This window comes from Erigeron canadensis, chromosome 9 (assembly GCF_010389155.1).
Source record: "Erigeron canadensis isolate Cc75 chromosome 9, C_canadensis_v1, whole genome shotgun sequence".
Lineage (NCBI taxonomy): Eukaryota > Viridiplantae > Streptophyta > Magnoliopsida > Asterales > Asteraceae > Erigeron > Erigeron canadensis.
In genome coordinates this window covers 25,382,873-25,407,546 of record NC_057769.1, presented here as the reverse complement: position 1 = coordinate 25,407,546, position 24,674 = coordinate 25,382,873, and the positions used below count along the sequence as shown (strand labels likewise).

General features: G+C 32.7%; 1 protein-coding gene across 3 annotated transcripts; it reads left to right on the top strand.

The window, feature by feature from the left end:
* The first annotated feature begins 10,397 nt into the window (after positions 1–10,397).
* On the top strand, positions 10,398–24,545 carry LOC122581965. Of its 3 annotated transcripts, none has more exons than XM_043754299.1 (19): positions 10,398–10,532; positions 13,081–13,318; positions 13,442–13,478; positions 13,969–14,046; positions 14,136–14,195; positions 15,048–15,152; positions 15,382–15,492; positions 16,797–16,838; positions 16,953–17,143; positions 17,337–17,458; positions 17,921–18,030; positions 18,362–18,404; positions 21,672–21,763; positions 22,219–22,267; positions 22,361–22,431; positions 22,605–22,724; positions 23,684–23,772; positions 24,066–24,111; positions 24,223–24,545. In XM_043754299.1, exons 2-19 carry the CDS (start codon positions 13,206–13,208, stop codon positions 24,253–24,255), a joined length of 1,512 nt encoding a protein of 503 aa, XP_043610234.1. In that variant the 5' UTR covers positions 10,398–10,532; positions 13,081–13,205; the 3' UTR covers positions 24,256–24,545. The 3 variants fall into 3 exon arrangements, with proteins under 3 accessions (XP_043610234.1, XP_043610233.1, XP_043610232.1); XM_043754298.1 differs by having other exon boundaries at positions 13,412–13,478; positions 17,924–18,030; XM_043754297.1 differs by having other exon boundaries at positions 13,412–13,478.
* Positions 24,546–24,674: the final 129 nt, after the last annotated feature.

The following is a 24,674-nucleotide window of genomic DNA, read 5'->3' as shown; positions in this document are numbered from 1 at the left end:
TCCACTAATTAGCTTTGAACAAAATAAATAGTCGCTCTTCATCTTTTGTTTATGATTCGGAAGGTGTTTAGGTTATTGTAAAATCACATTTTTTAAAAATATGTAAGTGTTAACACAATTATTTAAAACTGTTTGTTTCTTATAAAATATGTATACAAATTTGGTTTTTAAATAATGTATGTTCTAATTACTTATCTACTAAAAATCAGTTACAACAAATAAGTACACATATAGACAATCCCAAGTATCATTTTATACAGATAAGATCTAGGCCCATTTGAGCTTAGCTTTATCTCAGTTGGGTCATTTGGATTCATTGTATAGAACAGTTCAAAAGAGATTGATTCTATAGGTTATATTTGGTCAAAATCTGGTGGTAACAGATCTTTTTTCTGATCGGAATAAGCTAATAGTATACATATAAATGGATGGCATAAAATTGTTTTACGCGGTTTTGGTACAGGCAATGTAGGATTCACTATCTCCTGAGCATCAATTGAAGGTATTTCCCTTGATCAATAGAATGAGCCGCTAGATTCCGCCTCGAGATATTAAGGCCGTGTTTAGTTATTGAAAATGTTTTCAAGTTTTCCATTTCAAATTCTTTTCAAAAAAAGGAATTTTCCATCTTTAGCAAACAAATGAAAATTTTAAAAACGCGTCCAAAACTAGAAAATGGAAAACAATTGAGGGTTTTAAAATTTAAAAAACTAGAAAATGAAAGATGGAAAACAATTAAAAAAAAGTGTTTTCTAACTTTTCCATAGAAAAGTGAAAAACAGTATTTTTTGTTTTCATGAAAAACATTTTTGGAAAATCTATGATTTGAATACGTTTTACGTTTTTCATGTTTTTTGGATACAAAAATGGAAAACAAAGGGTGTTTTCCCCTACTAAATACACCATAAAGCATCAAAAAAATTCGTAAGTGGGTTATGTGAAGTTAAGTTGAAGGAAAATAAATATTAATTTGATAAAATTGTTTAACATGGCACAATGTATGTGTTGTTAGGTGGAAATCGACCAGATAATTTTTTCAGAAATAGTTGAAGCTAGTGAAAATATTTGTACAGACTTCTAAAACATTTTCAGTTTCAGAATATTCACTGAAGTTTCACTCCAGTCAACATCACATCAACTGAAGCATTCATCAAAGACTGAAACAAAGGTGTAAAGTTTTCACAACACTGTACACTAATTATGAGAAAATCCTTTCACTTTATCAACCCTTACCCAGATAATATCAAGTTGTCTGCTACAAGTACAAGGTTGTAAAGGTGGTTGGGAATAAAAGTGAAATGTCCAATCACACTTGACTTTTATTTACTTAATTACTTTATTTGCGCATGTTAAGTAATTACATCTATTTCTTAAATGTTCTCTACCACATTGTCTACATCATCATGGATTTTTCCTATAAATAGAAGGCATTTTCACCACTTGCAAATGGATCAAAACTTTCGCAATGCAAGTTTGTGAAATTTACTCAAGATATACTTTCGAATTTGAACATTTCACAAATCTAATTGTTTGTATCTATCTGAGTATTTTTAGGTATTTAGATTACTTATATTTCAAGGTTGTTAAGATGTTACACTTGAATGTTTATCATGTTTTTGCAACAATCTTTGTATTTTATTAAATATAATTACTAAAATAAATTTTAAAATTATACATTGTATTTCAGTTATATTTATTATCTTATATATTGTGTTATATAGTTTGGGTCATATATTTCTTTATTACATTATGTAAGTGCACGTTTTGGTCTACATTTTATGGTTGTTGCTATATGAATTCTGTTAGGACTGAAATACGACCTCATGGATTTGCGAGGTCGTAATCAATATGCAAAATACAACCTGGACATGTAAATGCGAGGTCATAAGTGCATGAAGCCCATATCGTGAATAAGCCCAGCTCGTATTTGCTATTATGGTTTGTGTCATGTCGTTATAATTACTTGTATAGGTATTAGGTTTGAGATTGACGAGGTTAGGCGAATTGGCCTAGCAATAGCTATTGTATCGTCCAAGAATAACAAGGTAGAAATCTATGCCTTGTTACTCCCCCACTATTATGTAATTCTTAATTAAGTCGTCACTATGTTTGTAATCCGTAAACATAGTGATGTAGTCATACAGTTTCTATCTTTGTAATCATATGACTTATAATAATAGAGAATTACACTTGTTATCATCTCGATTCTGTTGTATTTGTGTGTATATTGTTGCCTCATTATCAATGGATATTTGTGGATTCCGCACACCTATATCCATAGAGATCTCGTGATTACGATCCTACCATGAACTTTCATCTGGTATCAGAGAGTAGGGGACACGTTTATGCTTCCGTCGCGAGATCTGATCGTGTGAAACTATATCAGATTGTGTTTTCCTCCTTCCATGCTTTACAGGGTTAAAGCTTTGTAACGATGAAAAAAAGATCTTATTAGTTTTGCATGCCGAGGCAGACCCAAATTCGTGGCCTTTCAAGTTGGGGACGAATTAGGGTTTCTGGAGAAGAAGAGTCGTTGTCGTTCGAAGAATATGCTGATCAGGAAGATTTGCGACCTAGTAGGATTACGACCTCACAATTGGCCTTCAAAATTGCGACCTCGTAATTAGCCATCTAGTTTACGACCTCGCAATTGGTTTCTTGAATTGCGACCTCGTAAAGAACAAGTAAGATGCGACCTCGCATATACAAGCAGCAGCAGTTCTAGTCCACACACAGAAGAGGAGTTCTTATGCGTTTCAAGTTGTTTAATCAAAAGCGTTGATCGTGATCTGAAGAAACAATAAGGATGTTGTTTAATCATAAGACTTTGATCGTGATATGAAGAAACATAAGGTAAGTTCCCGAGAAAAGACTCTTATGTTGTTGTAAAAAAAAAGTCTTTTGGCGGGAAAAATAATTTTTGCCCAGGTTCTTAAAATGGGATGAATCATGAAGATTTAAAGTTTGGTAGCGTTCGAAAAGTTTTAGGTCAATTTTCATCTATGCGGATTTGGCGAAAAATTTTAGGAATTATCAAATTTTTCCTATGATCATGATATCCAAAGTTTACATGGAATTCAAAGTTTCATGAGAACATATTTTGGCGGCAAAAATTTGGATGAAAATCTGAAGTACCTTTTATACCCTATCTTGGCATAAGAAGATCTCATTGTTTAATCAGAAAGGAGATGTCAAACGAAAGACAATACAAGTATTTAAGAGAAGGACACAAATTGGGCTTCTATACAGATTTGTTGCGAAAAAACCGGTTCATTCACTTTCATATTGATAATGGTTTTTGGGCAAGAAATCTGAAGTGCTTGAGCTTACATCTATATCATTAGGTCATTGAGGTATTCATTGTACAGAGTGACAAATGATGTTTCTTTAACTTTCAAGACGCTCAAGTAGTATAAAGGAGTGAAAATTGTTGTCTAAGTATTTTTATGATGAAGCTAGTTACTTGGTCGGAAGTGCATGAAGCGCATATCGTGAAGAAGCCCAGCCCGTATTTGCTATTACGGTCTGTGTCATGTCGTTATAAATACTTGTATAGGTCTTAGGTTTGAGTTCGACGAGGTTAGGCATAATTTGCCTTGCAGTAGCTATTGTATCGTCCAAGGATAACAAGGTAGAGATCTATGCCTTGTTACTCCGCCACTATCATGTAATTCTTAATTAAGTCGTCACTATACTTGTAATCTGTAAACATAGTGATGTAGTCATATGGATTCTATCTTTGTAATCATATGACTTATAATAATAGAGAATTACACTCGTTATCATCTCGATTCTGTTGTATTTGTGTGTATACTGTTGCCTCATTATCAATGGATATTTGTGGATTCTGCACACCTATATCCATAGAGATCTCGTCATTACGATCCTACCATGAACTTTCACATTATCTACTTACTTGAATTAAATATAAATCGTCTTATTGAACTGGACCAGTCATTAAATCAGTGAACTTTGTCAGTCATTGTTACTGACATAGAGGTGTCTTTAAGTATCTATGCAGTTTGAAACTTATATGCAGTGGAGTAGCTATATGGTGTCCAAGGATGGCCATGACAACCCCACAATTTCTATAAAACTCTATATTTTTTATACTATTTCCAAGTATTTATTCAGATTAAGGTAGTTGGAAACCCCAGACTAATGTAATTAAACTTTTTAGTTTAATTTTACACTTATTAGTATCATGTAAATTGTTCGACAATCTCGATCAAAATAAAAATTCTAGCTCCACCACCGTTTATATGTGTCATTAAAAGCTTTTTAATAACTTGAAATTAACAAGGTACTAATATTATAAGTACTTGCCGCTTAAAATTTTTCGTATCTTGGCTAAAAAAGTGATACTACAATATAAACTTACAAACTTACAGTGACAATTGCGAAAAGTGGTGTCTTTAATAATAATATTTGTAGACTTGTAGTGACATTTATTGTGTATGTTATTATGTTCTAGATTTGTTATCAGTGGAAGTCGTTTTACTTTTGGTGGCATTTTTTTATACCTAGTGTTATAAGATTATATATATATATATATATATATGGGATAAGAATATAAGATTGTTAGGTACCTAAGCTTAAATGTCGGACACTCACATATTAATTTTTTAAACCATAAAAATCATGGGGCCCAGAAATTTATTTATTAAACAATAAATAATAAAATATTAGTATGTGGGGAGTTTCACACCTAAGCTTAAGTGTCACACAACCTTATATTCTCTTTTCTCATATATATATACATATGATAAAGTTATTTTGAGAACTTTGTTTTGCGAGAACCTTTGAGAACTTTTCAAATCAAGCCCAACCGATGATTGTTCTTTACATGAAAATTATTTTTTGATTATTTTCTGAATAACTTATGTGTAATTTTGAAGTTTATAATTGTGTGGAGCATGAATTATCATCCGTTATACAATTATGTGGAGATTTGGATTCATGATCACATGTGCACAAATATTGCTATGATCACATGTGATTCTCAAAATAACTTTTCAATATATATATATATATAGATTAAGAAAATTAATTTAACATTGTTAGCTTCAATTAACTAAAAATGGCAATAAAAGACAAATAAATTAACCACCACTTTCTATATATGGAAGGCTGCTAATGTTGGTCCATACCAACTATCCAACACAATCTCACTCCTCTCTATTTTATTTCAGTTTGCATGTTCTCAGATCACTCCAAAACAACTACTTTATTTAATTAATCTTATAACTAAACATCTTATTTGATTATTTTAGTTAGGTGCGAGTGTGCGACTTAGGCTTGAAGAAAGGAACCCTGCCGTCGGTATCCCTTAGTTTGGATACCCACTTATACCATTCTGTAAGGATTTAAGTGTCAGTGAAACATCTCCACTTAATTCCCACAAGATATAGTCATCCCCAAAGATCAAACCTTCGTCATTTAAGACTTCCTCAATGGGCCCTAAACATCATGAGTGATGGGTATCACTCGGCTATTATCACATTGGTTTTTTAGGTGCAACTTGTCTACATATAACTTGTAATATTTATTATTATATCGATCGATACAATCAGTCAAATGACAAACATCATATCCCGGTAAAGAAGAGACGGAATAATAAAAATCATTTGGTAAATGATAATTTCTACTACTTGCAACATCCTTAGAAGATAAATAGATTAATGCATTTAAGTATAATAAACTTTATTCATTATGTTTATCGAACTTTAAAAATTATAATTGTACGTAATAAATTTTTAACTTTTTACAATGGATGTATCCAACTCAATGTAATAAGGTAATTCTTTGATAGGTCGACCATTTACTAACTTAGCAAGTTATAAACTATAACATTTTGTTATTCTTGTATAGTTGTATGTATAACTTTGTTTGCGCATTTTGTTAAAATTTGTAACCAATTTAATCCTTTTTGTTGTGTGTATTCAACATTGTTCATTTTCACTATTTTATGTATTTACATTGGGATTAGTATCCGTGAATATAACTATTTATGAACACAACTTTAGTTTTTTCACACTATAGACTTTCGTTCATAGTTAGTAATTACATTCACGAAAACTTCTCCCGTTTATCTTTTTAAAAGGTCTTTGGGATTGCTTTTAGAAATTAAAATTTTCGTTTTTAAAACAACGTTGGAAAAAGCATGTCTTTACCTGCTTTTTAAAACTGTTTTTTCTCTCTAATTAAACGCGGACAATCACTTTTATAGGCAAATACTGAGTGTTTGGAATTGTGTTTTAAATGAATTATCTGATTAATAAATGATTGGTTACTTATTGTAAAGGTGACAAGATATATTATTTATGAAAAAACTAGCATGGTGTTCGTGCAATGTGACGACGATAGCGACAATGCAGTGATGATGAGTGACGGCGACGACTGATGGTAGTGACGACGAGTAGTGTTGGCTACTGATGTAAATGGAATTAATATAATTGGTGGTATAATTATTTTAAAAGTTGAGGGACTGACGATATATTTTATTTCATATTTAGGGTGGAGATGTATTCTATTTAGGCTATGTTGTTTCAGAAAGGTATTTCTGACATTCCTCCCTATAACTTTTAATAGAAGGTCTGTTCTTTTTAACTGGGAATATAAACTAAGTGTTAAATACACAAATATAATATAATAAAACTGGTTTGTTACATATTAACACTCTTAGATAACAATGTATGTATGTCAACATTTATCAATAAGTTAAAACAGGATTGACATGTTCTTGAAATGATATGTGGCATAATTTTTGATCAACATGTGTTCTTTTAATTTATTTATTTTGTTAAATTGGCTTTTTTTAGTTGTATATAAATTCAATTTCCTTATTAGACTTAGAATTAAACTCTAACGCTTGACTTATTAATACAAAAGGTATTAAACCTTATTTGATTGATCGTTTTATCATTAATAAATTATATTTTTCTCTTTCTCAATTTTTCAACTCCTATTACTTATATTAATTATAACTAGCACGGTACCCACGTGATGCGGCGGTAGTCGTGGCGGCGACGGTTGGTGATAGAGCGACGTTGAGTTGTTTATATAATTGATGTAAATGGTTAATGGACATATTTTAAAACATAAAGGATTGATAGTGTAATTTAATCATTAAGGTCAAGTAGGTAGTGAATGTGAAAGTATTTTAATGGGTGCCAAGTGAAAATAAAAAGGGCTATTCTTTTTATAATATAGTATGATAAGTTATTACTTGAGTTTACAATCCAAAATCATCATCCACTATGCTTACAAATTCCGATTTTGATGTGGATCTAAAAATTTAAGGTAAATGCAAAACTCTAGCTAAACATATATTATATTTATCATTACTGTTTATTATAATTTAGTTTCGATCATCGATTTACTTTAACCATAATTTATTTCATACTCGCGAATCATGTATGAGACATATTTGAAGTTCTTTATAATACAATTTATATAGCTACCGTATATCGTACGGGTATTAGAACTAGTATATGTAATATGTGTGTAATAATGTAAGTATATCAGCTTATGTATCTGTGTGTTTTATGAGGATTCAAGAGCTCGTGGTGAATTAAATTCATATAAATTAATTTTTGTTTATAAATTAAGGATGGCGAACATCAAAAAGAAAATAAAAATAAATTGGTGTCCTTTTGATATAATGGGCCCAAGACGGGCCGAGTTTACCCCTCCTCATGGGTTTGTATATTTTTCACACTTTCATTATACAAGAAAAAGTATTTGTTCGTATTCTGTTTCGTAAAGTGTAAAATAGTTTAACTAACCTCAAGGAATAACATGAAAAAATGAAAATCATCGATTACAAATCCAAATTGTTATGCCAAAAAATAAAACAAAAATCTAGACACATGAGATAACAGTAAAAAATGAAGAAAGTAAGCAGCAAACTTACAATCTTAAAGTCAAGGTTAACTATATATTTTAGTTATGAAGCTTTGAAGAATTGTGCCCATTGACAATCTTGATTGGACATCTGTGTGAACTTTAACAACTCAAACCTTAAAGCTTAGACTCTTTTTTTTGTCGATGTGAAAGTTAGAATTGCTCTAATCTCTTGTGTGGAAGTATGTAATTTAAATTCATCATTAATGTTTATATTGTAATGCAATAGATAAATAGATTATATCTTTTGTCTAAAAGTACATATATAAAAATAATTAAGAATAATTAGTATATAATAGATTGTTAATATAAATTTGTTGATCATAATGTACTTCCCATTACAGCTCAGTGCTTGAGCACCAACTTTATATGTTTGAGGTTTCGAGTTCGAGACATGGAAAAAACATATTAAGGAATTTTCACAAAGTCTTCCAGTGAAGCAAATTTGAGTCCTGCAGAGAGGGCATGATTTTATTCTAATTAAATGTCATGCCTTTGAGCGGTTTAATTGGGACTATATATATATATATATATATATGTATATATTAGGAATAGGAAATTGATTATGATTACAAATAGTCCCTATGGTTGTTAAATGGACGATTATACCCTCACGCGGTATGCACGTGAGGGGTTTAAACGGTCAAAACTAACGAACATTAGTGTCAGGGACTGTTGACAACGAGAATAAAAAACCCAGGTAGCATTTGCAACGAAACAAAAGCACATGGACCATTTTTGACATTTTCTCATTAGATTACCCATTGAGGAAAATAATTTTCAAATAATAACTAAACTTTTAAAATAAAATTTGTACAACGTTGTGTGCAATAGTTTTTGATGGCTTCCACTAAGGGCGAGTACAGTTCAGTTTGGGTCGGTTTTTGACTAAAACCAAACCATTATAATTTGGTTTTTGAAAACTAAAATCATTGGGTTTCGTTTTTTTCGGTTTCAATTTTTTTCAACTTGGGTCTATTTCGGTTCGGTTTTTCGGTTTTAGTCGATTTTTAACCATTTGTGGTTTGGGTCAAATTGAGCTTGAAAAGTTTATAAGTTTATACACCATAATTACACCATAATTAATTTCAACAAGTTTTCAAAACAATATTAGTAACAATAACACTACAACAATGACATCAAATCCATAAAAGTAAGTTGTACAAATTTCAAACAAATTTTATATATAACTATTTATATCTTTTACGTGCTGTTTAATTATACAATGATTAAAGCAAATCAATCTTGTAGTGTATTTTTTTCACTTAAAACATATAAACGATATTATTTATACACCTATATATATGCAAATATATTAACATATTTACCAAAAATTAATAACAAAATGATATAAATATAAAATAAAGTAAACAATATATATTTTTGGTTCAGTTCGGTGTTTCATTAGAAACCAAAACCGAATCATAAATTTCAGTTTTAGAAAACGAAAACCAATGATTTTTGGTATTTTAGGTTTTCATGTTTTTTTCGGTTTTCGGTTCGGTTTTTGTTCACCCTTAGCTTCCACATTTCCAACAATATTCGATGTTTTATGGCTCCCCAAGAGGTTGTGATGGAAAACAAGATTGCGAGAAAAAAGATAAACTAAAATAAATTTAGTTCAATGTATCGTTTGCAAATTTTTGTTTATATTTTTTTTTTTAGTTTCTCAATTATTTTATATAAACATAGTTTATTATTGTTGTTATTTTGTTATCTCCACATTTAAGGGCATACTTATAATTAAAAGAAAATAAAATGCAGTGTTGTAAAACTCCGACCCGGAATTAGAATCGGGTCCTTCACCAGTCGAATTCGACTGAATCGGACTAAAACCCGGTCAACAAGACTTGGTCAAACTCCACCAATTCGGTCAAAACTCGGTCGGTTCAGGTCAAACTCGGGTCAACTTTGGTCAATTTATTTTTTTTCTTTATAAAAAACTTTTTATAAAAAATCTTAAATTGGTTTAATTATATTTCTAAATAATCAAGTTTGAACTTTAAAGTATGATATTAATATTTTTAAACAATTAATGAAAGGTTACCCGAAAGCTAGTAATTAAATAGAAATACACTCGGGTTTTGGGAGGTGAGAATTTTTAATCAAGTTAGCATTTGAGATCACCTAAACTAGATCCATACTTGACGAGTTGCATCCCTAATGTCATGTCTTAAGAATCAATTTAAGTGACAAATTTGTTTTTTATATACATTTTTAGTGACAATTGACTTGTTAGAAAATTTTATGATAATATGAATGACAAATTTACTTTTTGGAGGGGCAAATTTTAACTTAATACTGAAAGTAAAATTGTAAATATTATAAATCTCCAAATTTAAATTTCAAAATAACTAACCAGTAATGACAATTAAAAAAGAATTTTGACAAGAATTTGATGCCCATCGCTTTCCTTCTTTCTCTGCACCATCCTGGAAGAGATATATAAAATCTTTTTTTCCATTTGCAATTTCTTTGTTCACACCACTTAAACCCAACTCCTATCTCCCAAAACTCAATTTATCAAAAATTTCAACTCAAATTTACACAAAACTTACTACTAACTTATCTTTCAATTATTGATAGATCTGCCATTTTCCCATTTGGGTTTTGTTACTGATACCCAGGTAAATAGACCCAATTCATATCTTTTGTTATTTTTAACTGTGGTTATTGTATCTTGGATAAATTGTAATCATATAGTGTTTTTTTCTTGTCAAGATATGATTTTGATTATCTGGTTATCTTTATTTAGTTGTTAAATCTAGTGGGTGTCATTTTTCTTGAGATTTTTTGTATGAGTTATGGTCCATTTAGTAATATTACAGATTTTGAAGAATATGTTGTTAACTTAAATAGGAGTAGAACTATGATAGGTTGTAAATTTGTAGTAAGTTGGTTCATTTGTGCAGTTAAAAAGTACTAAAAGGCTTTACATTTGAAAAGTAAAAAAAAGTGAAATTCTTTTAATTCTTGATTTGGAACTTTAGGAGTAGTGCAACTTTAGGTTTAAATGAAAGTGTACAACTTTAAAGAGCTTTATCAAAGATAGGTTACTGAATATTGCTCTGATTAGATAGTAGTTGTATGTTGTCTGTTTAATGTTTGTGGAAACCATAATAAACTTATGAGTTGACTTTCATAAGAATAAGTTGCAGCCAGGAATCTTTAAATGTTTCTCGTGGACTTATAACTTGGTTAGATTTTAAAGTCAACATGCATATTATTGCCCTTTGGAAGTTTGGTTTCTCAATTAGAATATTTTGCTTAGTTGGTCTTTCTTTTCGAAAATATTGCCATTGTGGTAAATGGTGATCATTGAGATTTATTTTTTTCTATGATCGAAATTGAAATATATCAGGCATCTTATTTCTTAAGTTAGTATGTATATGTTATGCTTCTTAGAAATTACCTATAAAGTAGTCTTTTATATGTTTGAGTACGGATATTTATGGACAATGGTTGCCTACTTTCTTTTATCAGATGTGGTTTAGAAGGGTCGAGAATTTTATTTCTGCAATTTCTAGTTAATGTGTCATGATAAATGTATGTGAGTTTTGAGGTACTAGCCAAGACATTTTAATTTATTAGTTCATTGTATTAGCTAATAAGCCTAATAGGGAAACACGATACATCAATGCTCCTTGGGTCTATAGCAGCTAGAAATGCAGCAAGTATTTGTACGCAACTTCTTTCTAGCAATGTTTATATCAACTATTTATATTACTAGGCTTGTGTGTGATCGTAGCTGAATCTGAGCTCAATTGACTCATGGGAGAAGTATATAAATATTGTCTAGGATTTTGTTTTGTCAAGCCTAAAAAGTTCAAGATTGGGTTTGCTCATGCAAGTCTCTCGTCTCGATTATTTAGACTTAAGTCTTCTCTGGGTTGTTATAGGTATGTATGTGTTTGATCACTTGCTTAAAATAAGTGATATCCCTTTAATACAATATAATAATCAAACTATGTTTCCCCCTTTACCGGGGGCTAAAATGAGTCGTTTGATAAATTTGACTACGAAGGAATACCTTACCATGCTCTCCAAGGCTTTCCCATTTATTTTTATAGCTGGAGCCTAGAAGTAGCAAATTGATTTAGGTTCAATACTTATTAAAGTAAATCATATCTCACGACATTCATTCTGTTCACATTTCAGTTTTCCCATGGCATATAGAAATTACAATTTGCATTTCTATTTGCTCATGTGTTTCAAGAAAGTCTCTTACACAGTTTTCTTTGAACTCATTATATAAAAATAAAAATGACGTTTACACGCTGAAAATACAACTATAGGTCATTGGTTGATTTTAGATGACGATTTCAGCTTACTTATGAATGGGTCAGTTCGGGTTAAGTTATCTTTATGTATGTGTGTTATCCTTCGCTTAAGATAAGTGATATCCCTCGAATAAATATAAGAATCAAATTATGTATCCCAGGGGCTGAAAGTAATTGTTTGATAAATTTGATTAGAAAGGACTAACCTTTCCATACCCACAAACGTTTTCCCATTTATTTGTTGTAGCTAGAGCCTAGAAGTAGCAAACTGATTTAGGTTCAGTACTTATTAAAGTAAATCCTATCTCAAGACTATCATTTTCTTGCTCATATTTTAGTTTTCCCATGGCATAAAGGGATCACAATTTGCATATCATCCTATTTTCTCATATGTATCAATTAAAGTCTCTGACGCAGTTTGTTTGTTTTTTTGTTTTTGTTTTTTTTATAGTTTTAACCCATTATATCAAAACGACTTGATGTTGAAAATACAACTATTGGTTTTTGGTTGATTGTAGATAACAATTCAACTTAATTATGAGTGGGTCAGTTTGGGTTATGTTAACTTTATCGGGTAAAATTAACTGTTAGTTAAAAGTGAAAGTTGTTTGAAACTCGCCAAAATGTATTTTTATCGTGTAAAACCTCCTAAGTTCACTGAATGAATCTGATTATTATTAAACTAATATAATTTTGGTAATCATAATAGACAAGTAATTTTTTATAGAATACGTAGATATATAAAACAGAATGCGTGTTATGTAACCCAACCCATTTTGATCCATACCCAACCTGCCTGCTGCCCTCAACTTTGCCATCTATAGTCGCTTGTTTCCTCTCTGCATTGTTCTATCATGGCTGTGAATATATGTCTGATCTACATAACCATTGTCAGGTGTGGCCACTTACAAATGAAATGATGGTTTGAAATCGATCTGCTCCCAATGGATCAGGAGAATATATCTTGAAAAAATGCCACATTTAGCCAGTAACGATGGGAAATATATTTTTTAAAACTAAATGTGGTCTTCTACGGGACTTGAAAATCTTGATACAATGTCTTCTGATAGAAACTTGATGAATAATAACAGCACCATCGGTATTCAGACGAGGCCCTCTGATTCTTCAAGCAGGTAATATAGTTGGAATATATTCTTGTCTTATCCATGTCAATCGCCATTAACCTTTTATAAAGGATTCCGAATGCGTAAGTACTTTTTTTTTAGGCATAATCCTCAAACAGGTCTATTTTCCAGGGAAAATGACAATACCGATTATTCGTTGGAGGAACAGGTATGCTACATGAACTGACATTTTTACATGTCTAACTAATTTTACTCACGGGAATTGCATTTTCTACCCCTTTACTATCAGAACAGGTCGATTTTGGTTGCGTTTATTTTAAAAAGTGGCCAACTAAGAGTTAGCTACGAGGGCGACGGGTGAAATGGGGCGAAAGTCACTTACAAAGTTACAATGCATTTATGGTGTATGACTTCTTATATCACTATCTATGCAGAGTGTTAAATTTTTTGATTTTGTAATTATAATTAACATGTCAATAATTTATAGCAAATACGCACACACACACACACACACACATATATATATTATATGAAGGACAAAACAGTTTTTATGGGATTAGACGATTAGTCGACGTAATTTGACCCGCATTAAAAATTGACCTGTTTTAACTCAGACAATTTGACCCATTGCCCAGTACACTCATTACCCGTTAGGCCATCACTATATCTTTGGCATCTTTTTTATTGTTATTTCATAGGAACAAGTTGCACGTGTTAAAGCTCAGAAGGAAGAAATCCAGCATCTCCGGGAACAAATTACCTTTGCTAGTGTGAAGGTACATCTTGTCTTGCTTGTTTTGCCTTATTTGTTATTCGGCTCTTTTTTAAAGTTGAGTTATCTATAAATTTGATTTGGTGATATCAGGAACGACAATTATTGAATGAAAAGTATACTTTGGAGAAGAAATTTTCAGAGTTACGATTGGTTTGTCCTATTTCCTTTAAATATAACGAGCTTATTTTTGTCTGGTGTTTTCCTGTGTTCACACTTTATATTTTCTGAGGAATTCTATTCCTTTGTCCCAAAAATGGCAACATTTTGAGATCTTTTAAAAAAGAGTAAATGGGTGGGAACCCTCTAGTCCCATGTACAATCTTGGTACCCAGAGCGCACACTGCATAGAACTCATGCCTGGTGACTCACCATTCTCACACATGGATCACAAGATATAGGGCTCATCTGGTCACATGGTGGCGGACTGATGGTACCAGTTGATCTATGATCAATTGGTATTTTGAGAGCTTTTATAAGTATCAAATATCTAAAAGATCCTGTTGAAACAGAAAATGTTGAAAAACCTTGTAGACCAAAATCAATCACCTTCTTATAATGACTGCTAGCGAACAAATAGGGAAAATTGGCAAAGGAATAGTTCCAAGAGCGAACATTGCATTTTATGGACTACCGATAACATAACAAATTACATTTTTTCCGACTGACGAATAGGTTGTTTGAGTTCTATTATATCTAAAGTGGGTGTAATGGTTCAAACGGGCTGAAAGTCACCAAAAGTCTATTTTAATTTATATGACATCTTAAACCTTTTTATCCAAAACTTTAGTTTCAATGTAATAAACTTGTTTTACAATCTTTGAGGCATTACTTGTATAAAAAATAAATTGTGGATAAAAAGTGTTTGTCAGTTTGACCTTGCCAAAGTTAACCCGCCTTAACTTAATCCCATTTTGTTCTACTCAATCTTCCTCTCTGCTCATCTCGCCGTATGTACCAAGCAGATTTCTATGTATAATGTAGTATCTTTTGACCGTGTGACAGGCTCTTGACGAAAAACAAAATGAAGCAATTGAGTCCGCTGCCAATGAACTAGCTCATAGAAAAGGTGTTCTTGATGAAAATTTAAGATTAGCCCACGAGTTAAAGGTAAGTCATGTATGTTGTCTAGAGTTTCCTTCTGTAACCTTACGGTACGACACTAAATATATATCTTGAACACAGAGATATGTCCAAGGCTAGTGTGTCAGTCATATAACTAAGAGGGTTTATTTGAAGTCTTGCTCTACATCAGATCTTATTACTCTGCTTCATATTAATTTCCACTTTCTCCATAAGTTCTATATTCTAACGTTGTTGATTCCTTATAATGTACCAGGTTGCTGAAGATGAGAGGTATATCTTCATGTCATCTTTGGTGGGACTATTAGCCGAATATGGGATTTTGCCTCGTGTGACGAATGCTACAGCCCTTTCTGACAGCATAAAGGTAAAAAAATGTAGGGATAATGTTTGTGTCAACTCAAATATTCAATTTGTTTCATTTGGGCCACCTATATATTGAAAATATCTCATAGGCCACCCAAACATATATCATATTTTGTTTATTCCAATCTGGCCGAAAACATGCTAGGTGATGCAAACTGCGCTCGAAAAGTTTGAAAAGACAAAACTATGTTTTTCTATCTCATGAAATATAAAAATTTAAAAATATCGATCTGTCAGGAATTTAGATAGCATTTTCAACATTTGGCATGTTTTTTGTGCATATGGTACAGAAGCAACTGGATACAGACTTGGGTGCGCTATGGAGTAGTTTTAGTATATGGGTGGCCTTAATATAAAAAATCTGAATAGTGGGGAACCTTCACATATATCTCTAAGGATTCTTTTTGTACCTTTAAAACTAAACGTGCATATAGTCTCATAGTGGTGTCAAAGATGGTCAAAATTTTTATTCTTTTAAATAAACTTGTAGTAAAATTATCACTTTATCTTTTAACTTTTGTTTTATTACGAAGTTATTTTTTGTTTATGTCACTGATATTTTTGTTTATCTGTTAATTTATCCAATAATATCTATGTTTCAAACTTTGAAGTATGATGTATATGTTTCTAAGCAATTAAGTTTGAACTTTGAAGTATTATGCTAATTTTTCTAAAAAATCATTTTTAAGTTTGAAGTTTCTAGTGTATTTCTGATATTCCGTTACATATTATCTTAATAATAATAATTTTATATATAAAATCTCAATCCCGGTGTCTGCCGAGCCGAATTCGAGTCGCCAAAACTCGTAACTCCCCCCCTCCCCCGCTTCTGAGTCTAGTCCAAGTTGCGTGTTCCCCAACCTTGTGTGTTGTACATAACATTATTAACTTTTATATATAACATATAGTATTTATTCATATTATAATCCTTAAATATCATGTATCTCTAATTTAATTAAATACATAACATGTATATTAAGAATATGCGAAAGAAGTGGTAAAAGTAAATTCAAAATAGTGAAATACTGTATAATGGGAAAGCTTAGCACCTAGGTGGCGCCTCAAGTAACAGTAGCATTTGAATACACTTTGGGCGACTTTTAACATGCATGAGTGGTTCATTTAGTTTGACCCATTTATTTTAGCTAGGTTTTTATTATCCAATTGACCTGTTACCGTTATTGTCATTCATGATGAGGTATGCGTAGTTTGAGTTTTGTAAGTAGAAAGATAGTAATGCTCATCTGCTACTTAATAATATGTATTTTGTAATAATTCTTTGGTCAAACCTCCACTTTCTTGCAGCACTTACATGACCAAATGCAGCAGAAGATTAGAGTATCACAAGTATGTTACACCTTATAATCTATAGATATAACTTTTCTTCACTTCTGATTTTGTAATCTTTAATTGTCGGTGTTTTTTTCTTTTGTGTTGGTAATTATTTGTAACTTAATGCAGGGTCAACAGCAATTCCCACCTTCTCCCTATAACAATCCTGCTGGTGGAAGGCATTTGGAACAAAATTATGATGTTTCTAGATACACACCTGAACGTGACAATGGAGGAAGGAATAGCCTGATAATCAATAGTCAAATGAATCAGTCCCTCGATAATGATAATCACCAGAAGTTTGCTTCAAGACCTGTTAGGTTGGCTTAATGAATCTTAAACATATCCACACCTATATTAAACACGTTGTATCTTTTAGTAGCATTTTAACAAATTTCTATCCCATGTAAGTGGTCTTTCATAATAAAAGTTAGCAACTTAGCATCGGAATGTACCTTTGTTAGTACTCACTGCCAAATGGTTTACTGATAATTGTTCTAATTTTTTTGTCAGTCAGAACACAGATCATATCTATGAGAATAATCAAGTGAATAATAGATTTGAAGACCGGGCCAACAATAGTTATTTTCAACCACCCCGGATGAATGATGGGGTTGATTCTTATGCTTTAGAAGGTAACAGAGATAATAAATCACAAGAGTTTGAAACGTTAAATTTTACTTGATATAATAGAACCGCAAGTAACATTTATAATTATTGCTAAGTAGTTGTGGCCTTTTCGACCTGGTAATAAAAATATTGGTCAATTTTGGGTACCTGATATTACCAGAAAGTATATGGGTCAACTAGGTCAACAGTCTCTAACAGGTGAAAAGTCGCCTTAAGGGTATGCAAGTGCTTAAAACCTTCTAAACACTTCATTACAAACATTAGATTGTTTTAGCACTATAGTATTTATAACAATATCTGATACATTTATCATTTATATTCTAAAAGATTGATCATAAGAAGTGGCAGGCTAGCTTAACCCGACCCAAACCTGTTAGCCAACCTGTCTTTCCTGCCCATGTTGGCACTTCTTACAATAGGCATGATTTGTACTTCTTATAGATGCTAATATATTATATTCCCAATAGAAGATGGCCCAGGTATAGAGAGTTTCCAAATTATTGGGGATGCAAAACCAGGTGGTAGACTTTTAGGCTGTGGATTTCCGGTTCGTGGGACCTCACTATGCATGTTTCAGGTACAGAAGCTACTAGATGCATGATTGTTTTTTAATTAAATTATTAAAGGGATAACAGCATGTAATATTCATTTACTTTAACAAATGTACTAATCTATGCAACATACTTTTATTATACACTCTAAGGCAATGTACCGTCACTCTTATATTTTTTTTACTAATGTTCCACTTTGTTAATCCCTGTGTCAATGAATTTCAGAAGGGTAGAACACAGTTTACTATTACATTGCTTAAATGAAGCACAAAAGTGTAGTGCACTTGGATACATATATCACTGTCACATGCCATTATCCCTTTATTGATATACATCATATTTGTTTGCCTGTTTCAGTGGGTTCGTCACCTTCAGGACGGCACTAGAGAGTACATCGAGGGTAAGTTTTTAAAGACCTTTCCATGTCAGCGACTTGCATCATTTGCTTGTGTATATCAGTAAACTTGTTTGACTACTCCCTGGTTATCTTTAATCCTCGATTGTTTTAAATTATGATTCTACAATCTAGGTTGGTGGTCGGTTTTGGTAATTAAATCGATAATGCCCCTACTTGGTAACTAGACTTAATTGAAATGGGCTAATTTGGTCAGGCGAAAAGAGGACGTGGCAACCACCTCATCGGAAAATATGCTAGTTTTTAATTATTCTTTTCTTGAGATGGATTTATAAGAATTATACTTTTTTGACATGGAATGGACTAAGTTGGTATTTATACTTTTCTGCAATCAATTAATTTGGTGTTAGACATATATTAGTTAGTTTCCATATATCTACTTTCCATAGTATTAGTTTTCCATATATTGATTTAGGCTACTCTATAAATATAAGCCTCTTGTAATCCCTATTAATTATATGGTATCAGAGCCATAAAACCGACCAACCACCAAAAATTCCGGCCACAATTCCGGCTACAATAAACCCTAACATCTATACAATTTGTCCTCTTTCAATTACCCTATTTAAACTTTGAATTACACAACACCTCTGATCCCATTAGCTTCGGGTGTAGAGTGGTACGCATCATGGCTATCGTTGTCTTGACCCGTCTTCTGACCGCATTTATATTGCCCGTCACGTGCGGTTTAATGAACACCGTTTTCCTTTTATTTCACAGCCAAACAAAGTTTCCACACCTATCCAAACCAAATCGTATTTTTCATCATACCCCACTCCAATTTTATATCTTGAACCTATAACTACTCAAACACCAACTCCAACCACGACTGTTGAACAAACTCCCACCATGACAATGATTCCTACTTCATTCGACAATCTAGCTACAAGCACAAATGCGAAACCTACTCCTACCCCCACAACTGTTCCTATTTCGCCCGACACTCTACCTTCAAACCACCATGTACCGGGTCCCTTTCTTCTCACTTACCAACGCAATTATAAGCCCGCTACATCTGCCTTTGATAGTTACCAGCAATCGTCAGCGGCTCACACTGTTCCATCTCCGCAGCCCACGACTGCCACTTTACCTCTATCACAACCTTCAACCACATCTGTTCCACCTACCTCACATCGTACTCGCCCTCCAAACTTAAGGCAAAATCCAAAACCAAACACAAAATACAATGCCGAATCCTTTACAACCCATGCTTCCAATCTTTATACTGACAGTGAACCTCCTACCTTTACCGCAGCTAATGTTTCTCCTCAATGGCGCCAAGCCATGGCTGATGAATACTCAGCTCTTATAAAGAACAAGACATGGTCTTTAGTTCCCCGTCCCCAAACACTAATGTGGTTGATTGTAAGTGGGTTTATAAGTCGAAGAGAGATCAAACTGGGGTTGTTAAACGTTACAAAGCCCACCTGGTTGCCAAAGGGTTTCGACAACAATCCGGCATTGATTATCAGGAGACCTTCAGTCCTGTTGTTAAGGCCACTACCATCCGTCTTGTCCTTTCTCTAGCTGTTGCACAAAAGTGGTCATTACGACAACTTGATGTCCAAAATGCCTTTTTACATGGTGATCTCCAAGAAACTGTCTATTTAGAACAAACTCTAAGGCTTTGTTAATCCACACAAACCGGATCATGTATGTCATTTACACAAATCTTTATATGGCCTCAAACAAGTCCCACGAGCGTGGTTTAAACGATTATCAAGTACTCTTCAACACCTTGGATTCACATGCTCAAAAACAGATCCATCTTTATTCATCTATTCCATGGGTGGCTCACTAATGTACATGCTCGTTTACGTTGATGACATTGTGTTAACTGGGAACAACCCCAATGCCATTGATCATGTGGTTCACTCCTTATGCCACTATTTTGCAATTCAAGACATGGGTAAACTCTCTTATTTTTTAGGTGTTGAGATTACTCCACGTGGAGATGATATCATTGTATCACAACAGAAGTACGTTTTTGAGCTTCTTGATCGTGCAAACCTTTCTAAAGCCGATCCAATGCCAATGCGGATTGCTCCTAATGCTAATCTATCTCTGGGTGACAGTACTCCTTTCGATGATCCTGTCAGGTACCGTCAAATTGTTGGTGCACTTCAATATGTGACTTTATCTCGTCCCGATATTGCTTATGCCGTCAACAAAGTCTGCCAGTTTATGCATTCTCCGACAGTCAACCATTACTCTACCGTTAAACGCATACTTCGATACTTAAAAGGGACTGTTAAGTATGGTCTACTAATCCAACAAAATTCGACAACCAGCTTAATGCTTATGCTGATGCTCATCACAATAACCTAAGTGCCTTTTCTGATGCTGACTGGGCTGGTTGCCCTGACGACCATGTCGATCCACTGAGGGGTATGCTATATACATTGGATCAAATCTCATCTCTTGGTCTACACGGAAGCAGAAAACTGTCTCTAGGTCGTCAACAGAGTCCGAATACAAAGCCTTGGCAGATACCGTTGTCGAACTTACATGGGTACAAGCTCTTTTACATGAACTTCGAGTTCCAATGAAGAACATTCCCACGTTGTGGTGTGATAATCTAGGTGTGACATACCTTTAAGCAAATCCAGTTTTTCATGCACGTACAAAGCATGTTGAAGTCGATTTTCACTTTGTTCGAGAAAAAGTTGCAGAAAGAAAATTATCTATACAGTTTATTTCCACAAATGACCAGATTGCAGATGTCTTCACAAAGCCACTTTCCGCTGCTTGATTCCTTGACATAAGATCCAAGCTAAAGGTCGCTCCCCGGCCTTAGCTTGTGGGGGGGTGTTAGACATATATTAGTTAGTTTCCATATATCTACTTTCCATAGTATTAGTTTTCCATATATTGATTTAGGCTACTCTATAAATATAAGCCTTTTGTAATCCCTATTAATTATAATCAAATACAATAACCTTCAAGGTTTTATATTTGGTAATTATAGTATTATGTATTTTTAAAATGGACTGATCTGGTATAGGAACATATTAACTAATTATTTGCGGGTCATTCTACCTAACCTAGCCTGCTTTAACCTATACTACAAAGTAACATGCTTCATTCCAAATCTATTTTAATTGTTACCCATCCATGCCATGTGGTTTAATCTGTTATGATAGTGCTTCCCATTTGATATGGGATGTCGGATGTCCAAATTGTAAAACTGTAATTCTATGAAGTGTCATCACTATCAATTGTTGTTCAACCACAAGTTTCTGTATGACACAGGGGCCACAAATCCGGAATATATAGTTACAGCTGATGATGTCGATAAACTTATTGCTGTTGAGTGCATACCAATGGATGACCAAGGTCATCAGGTACTCCTCGAACGTTGTCAATACATTTCTTACAGTGAAGTTTACCTTTTTGTATGACATAGAAGAAAATGATACAAAATCGTACTAAATGATATCGTAACCACATTCTATCTAATGTTATGAAACATATATAACAATATAAAGTATCACGTAACACTATGAAAACATATGAAAATGTACCTACACATTTACATATTGTTATATTACGAATGGAATGGTAAGAACTGTATGATCTCAATCGCGCATGGCAAATTAACGTTTTATTAAGTTAATTTTTGTTTCTCTATATGCCTAGATTAATACTATTGAAATAATGAAATGTAAAAACATTAAATGTATCACGTAAATATCTTCTAGGGTATCATATCTCACCCCATTGTATGCTTTGTCTTTTTCATATTAATGATTGAACATGCCTGCCATCGTTACTTATTGTGAAACTTTATTGCTGTCAGGGGGAAATAGTGCGACTCTTTGCCAATGAGCAGAACAAAATAACATGTGGTTAGTTTTTTTGGTGTGCCAGTGAAAAATAATTTGCTGAAAGTAAAGTTCCATGTTTCTCATTCTTATCTCTTGAAATGTCATTTGTTGCAGATCCAGAAATGCAACAAGAAATTGACAAATATATGTCAGATGGTCAAGCATCATTTGGTGTTTTGCTTCTGGTACAGTTTCTTTCATCTTGAAGTTCATTTGTAGGTGTATTACTGAATAAATTTATATACAAATTACATGAAGTTGATCCGAAAATGCTTTTTATAGTTTTATACGGCCAATTAATTTGTGAACAAGATTCTTTCGGTTTATGTTATAACACCCAATGCTTTTATTTTTGCAGATGGATTCCTCTGAGAACTGGGAACAAACAACGTTCTCTTTGAGACGATCGAGCTACCAAATAAAGATCAACCGGACCCATTCTATTATCATCGACGAGAGATATACCAATGATATATCAGTAAGTAAAACAGATATTTCATGCATTTATGTAGTTGTGACTGAATTATCATGCTTTTATGGAGTGGTGGTACCTATACATAGCTTGATCAGGTTTAGGTTTTTATCCTCTGATACAAGTGAGTAAAATCTGAATTTTGTTGAGACGGGTTAAAAATATCTTTTTCAATGAATTAAATGTCCCTGCTAATTTGTTGATGAAATGTTGATTACGTGTGTAATACAGCTATACAATTATATTTATCAGAAAAATATGTACACAATTTGTGTACGCAAATTGTAGATTGTCTGGACAGTGTTTTGGGTCAATCCAATCCGACAAACAAAAAATTAGCTGTTTCAACTTTTTAACCAAATTGCCCAACCCAACTATTTTGCCACCCATATTCTATACAAAACAAACTAGTCATCTGAACTATTAAGCTAGTTATTCGTTCAACTCCCCTCTATACTTGCTTTAAGGATGTGTTAAATTATGTGATTAATTGACTTTCTAGGCATATTTGGCTTTACTGCAAACATACATCATTCTCGGAATGAACAGCTACATTTTGTAACTTGTGAGAACAAGCAATGTTGGACAAATATTTCAAGTATGATGGACTTAACTTTATCGTTTCTATTTTCCTAGTCTGTCTAAATTTGCTTATTTCTTTTGCATTTCCATAACTATGATGATAAGTTCGCAATGAAAAACACAATATAAGAGGTTAGAAAGTCATCCCTTTGTACCTTATGTCTTAAATACACTTGAACATTGACAAAATGGGAATCATGTTCTTTTATTTTTTTGATACCAATGACAGTGCTTGAACAGGTATATTAGAACATGAAAAGTTACCTGAAATAAAAGTTGTAATTTTCATGGGAACTATGGAGTTATAAATATTATAATCGGTTCTAGTATGTTTTATGTTTTTGATGTTGATAATTATCATCGTTTGTGTATATATGTTGCAGATTAAAATCCCTGCTGGGGTTAGTACGCAATTTGTGTTGACACGTCCGAATGGTTCTTCACATCCTTTCAATGCATTTAATGATGTTCGGTACTACACTGACTTTACATTTCTATTTACTAGCTGTATGACTTTCTTGTGTCAAAAAAGTAGGTCTACTATGACTCTCCGGGGCATACAAACTACTTCCCAAATTTGAAATAGAAGCTACAGTTTTGATGCAAATTTGCAAAAAACACGCCTAACTTCAAATTCGACAGCAATGATTTTGACCTAAATCATCAAATGATACCTTTTGTTTTTTGTCACTTTAACCTTGAGATTTACCTTCTAATATTTTACAAGGACTCATGGTTACGTATTTTATTTTCTTTCTTCTGTAGAATGCGCGACACTGTGGTGCTCACTATGAGAATGTTCCAAAGCAAGGTATATTTCAATTTAAACACTTTGACCATTCTTAAACAGATTTATTCCGATATTTATGAAGGGGGAACTTACTTAACTCGCTACTCCCATTTTTTTTTTGTGCTGAAATAGGCGTTGGATGAAAGAAGGAAGACAAAAGCATGAAACTATTTATTCGTCGATATAGATAAAGTGATATTATACGCTCATTCTTTGTAGAAATGAAGTAACGAACAATAAGACTTCTTTAGAAGGTTTTGTTATTTAGATCGGAATCAATGGGTCAGAGTGACAAGGGTGTGTTATTTTACTTCATTTTCTACTTGATTTAAACTTTCTGTAAAATGTCAAGGCTCTACTAAAATTCTTGCAGTATAGAAAGATCTTCATTACCCGGCATGAAAAAACAAAAATTGCGTAAACTAATGGATCACGGGTTGTCTTTGTTGTCTTTACTTGTAGAGAAAGATTACCTGAAAGTTTGTAGACATCGCATTCTGGAAATATTATACAAGTTAACGTGATTGACAATCAATTGTTGACATGAATAAAAAAGGATGAAGTTATCTATTATATCTATACTA

Coding starts and splice junctions, on each gene's coding strand:
- LOC122581965 (XM_043754297.1), top strand. CDS start 13,206: ATGTGGTCTTCTACGGGACTTGAAAATCTTGATACAATGTCTTCTGAT. Junction 18,405..21,671: donor CACTAGAGAGTACATCGAGG/GTAAGTTTTTAA, acceptor TGTATGACACAG/GGGCCACAAATCCGGAATAT. Junction 24,112..24,222: donor TGAGAATGTTCCAAAGCAAG/GTATATTTCAAT, acceptor GTGCTGAAATAG/GCGTTGGATGAAAGAAGGAA.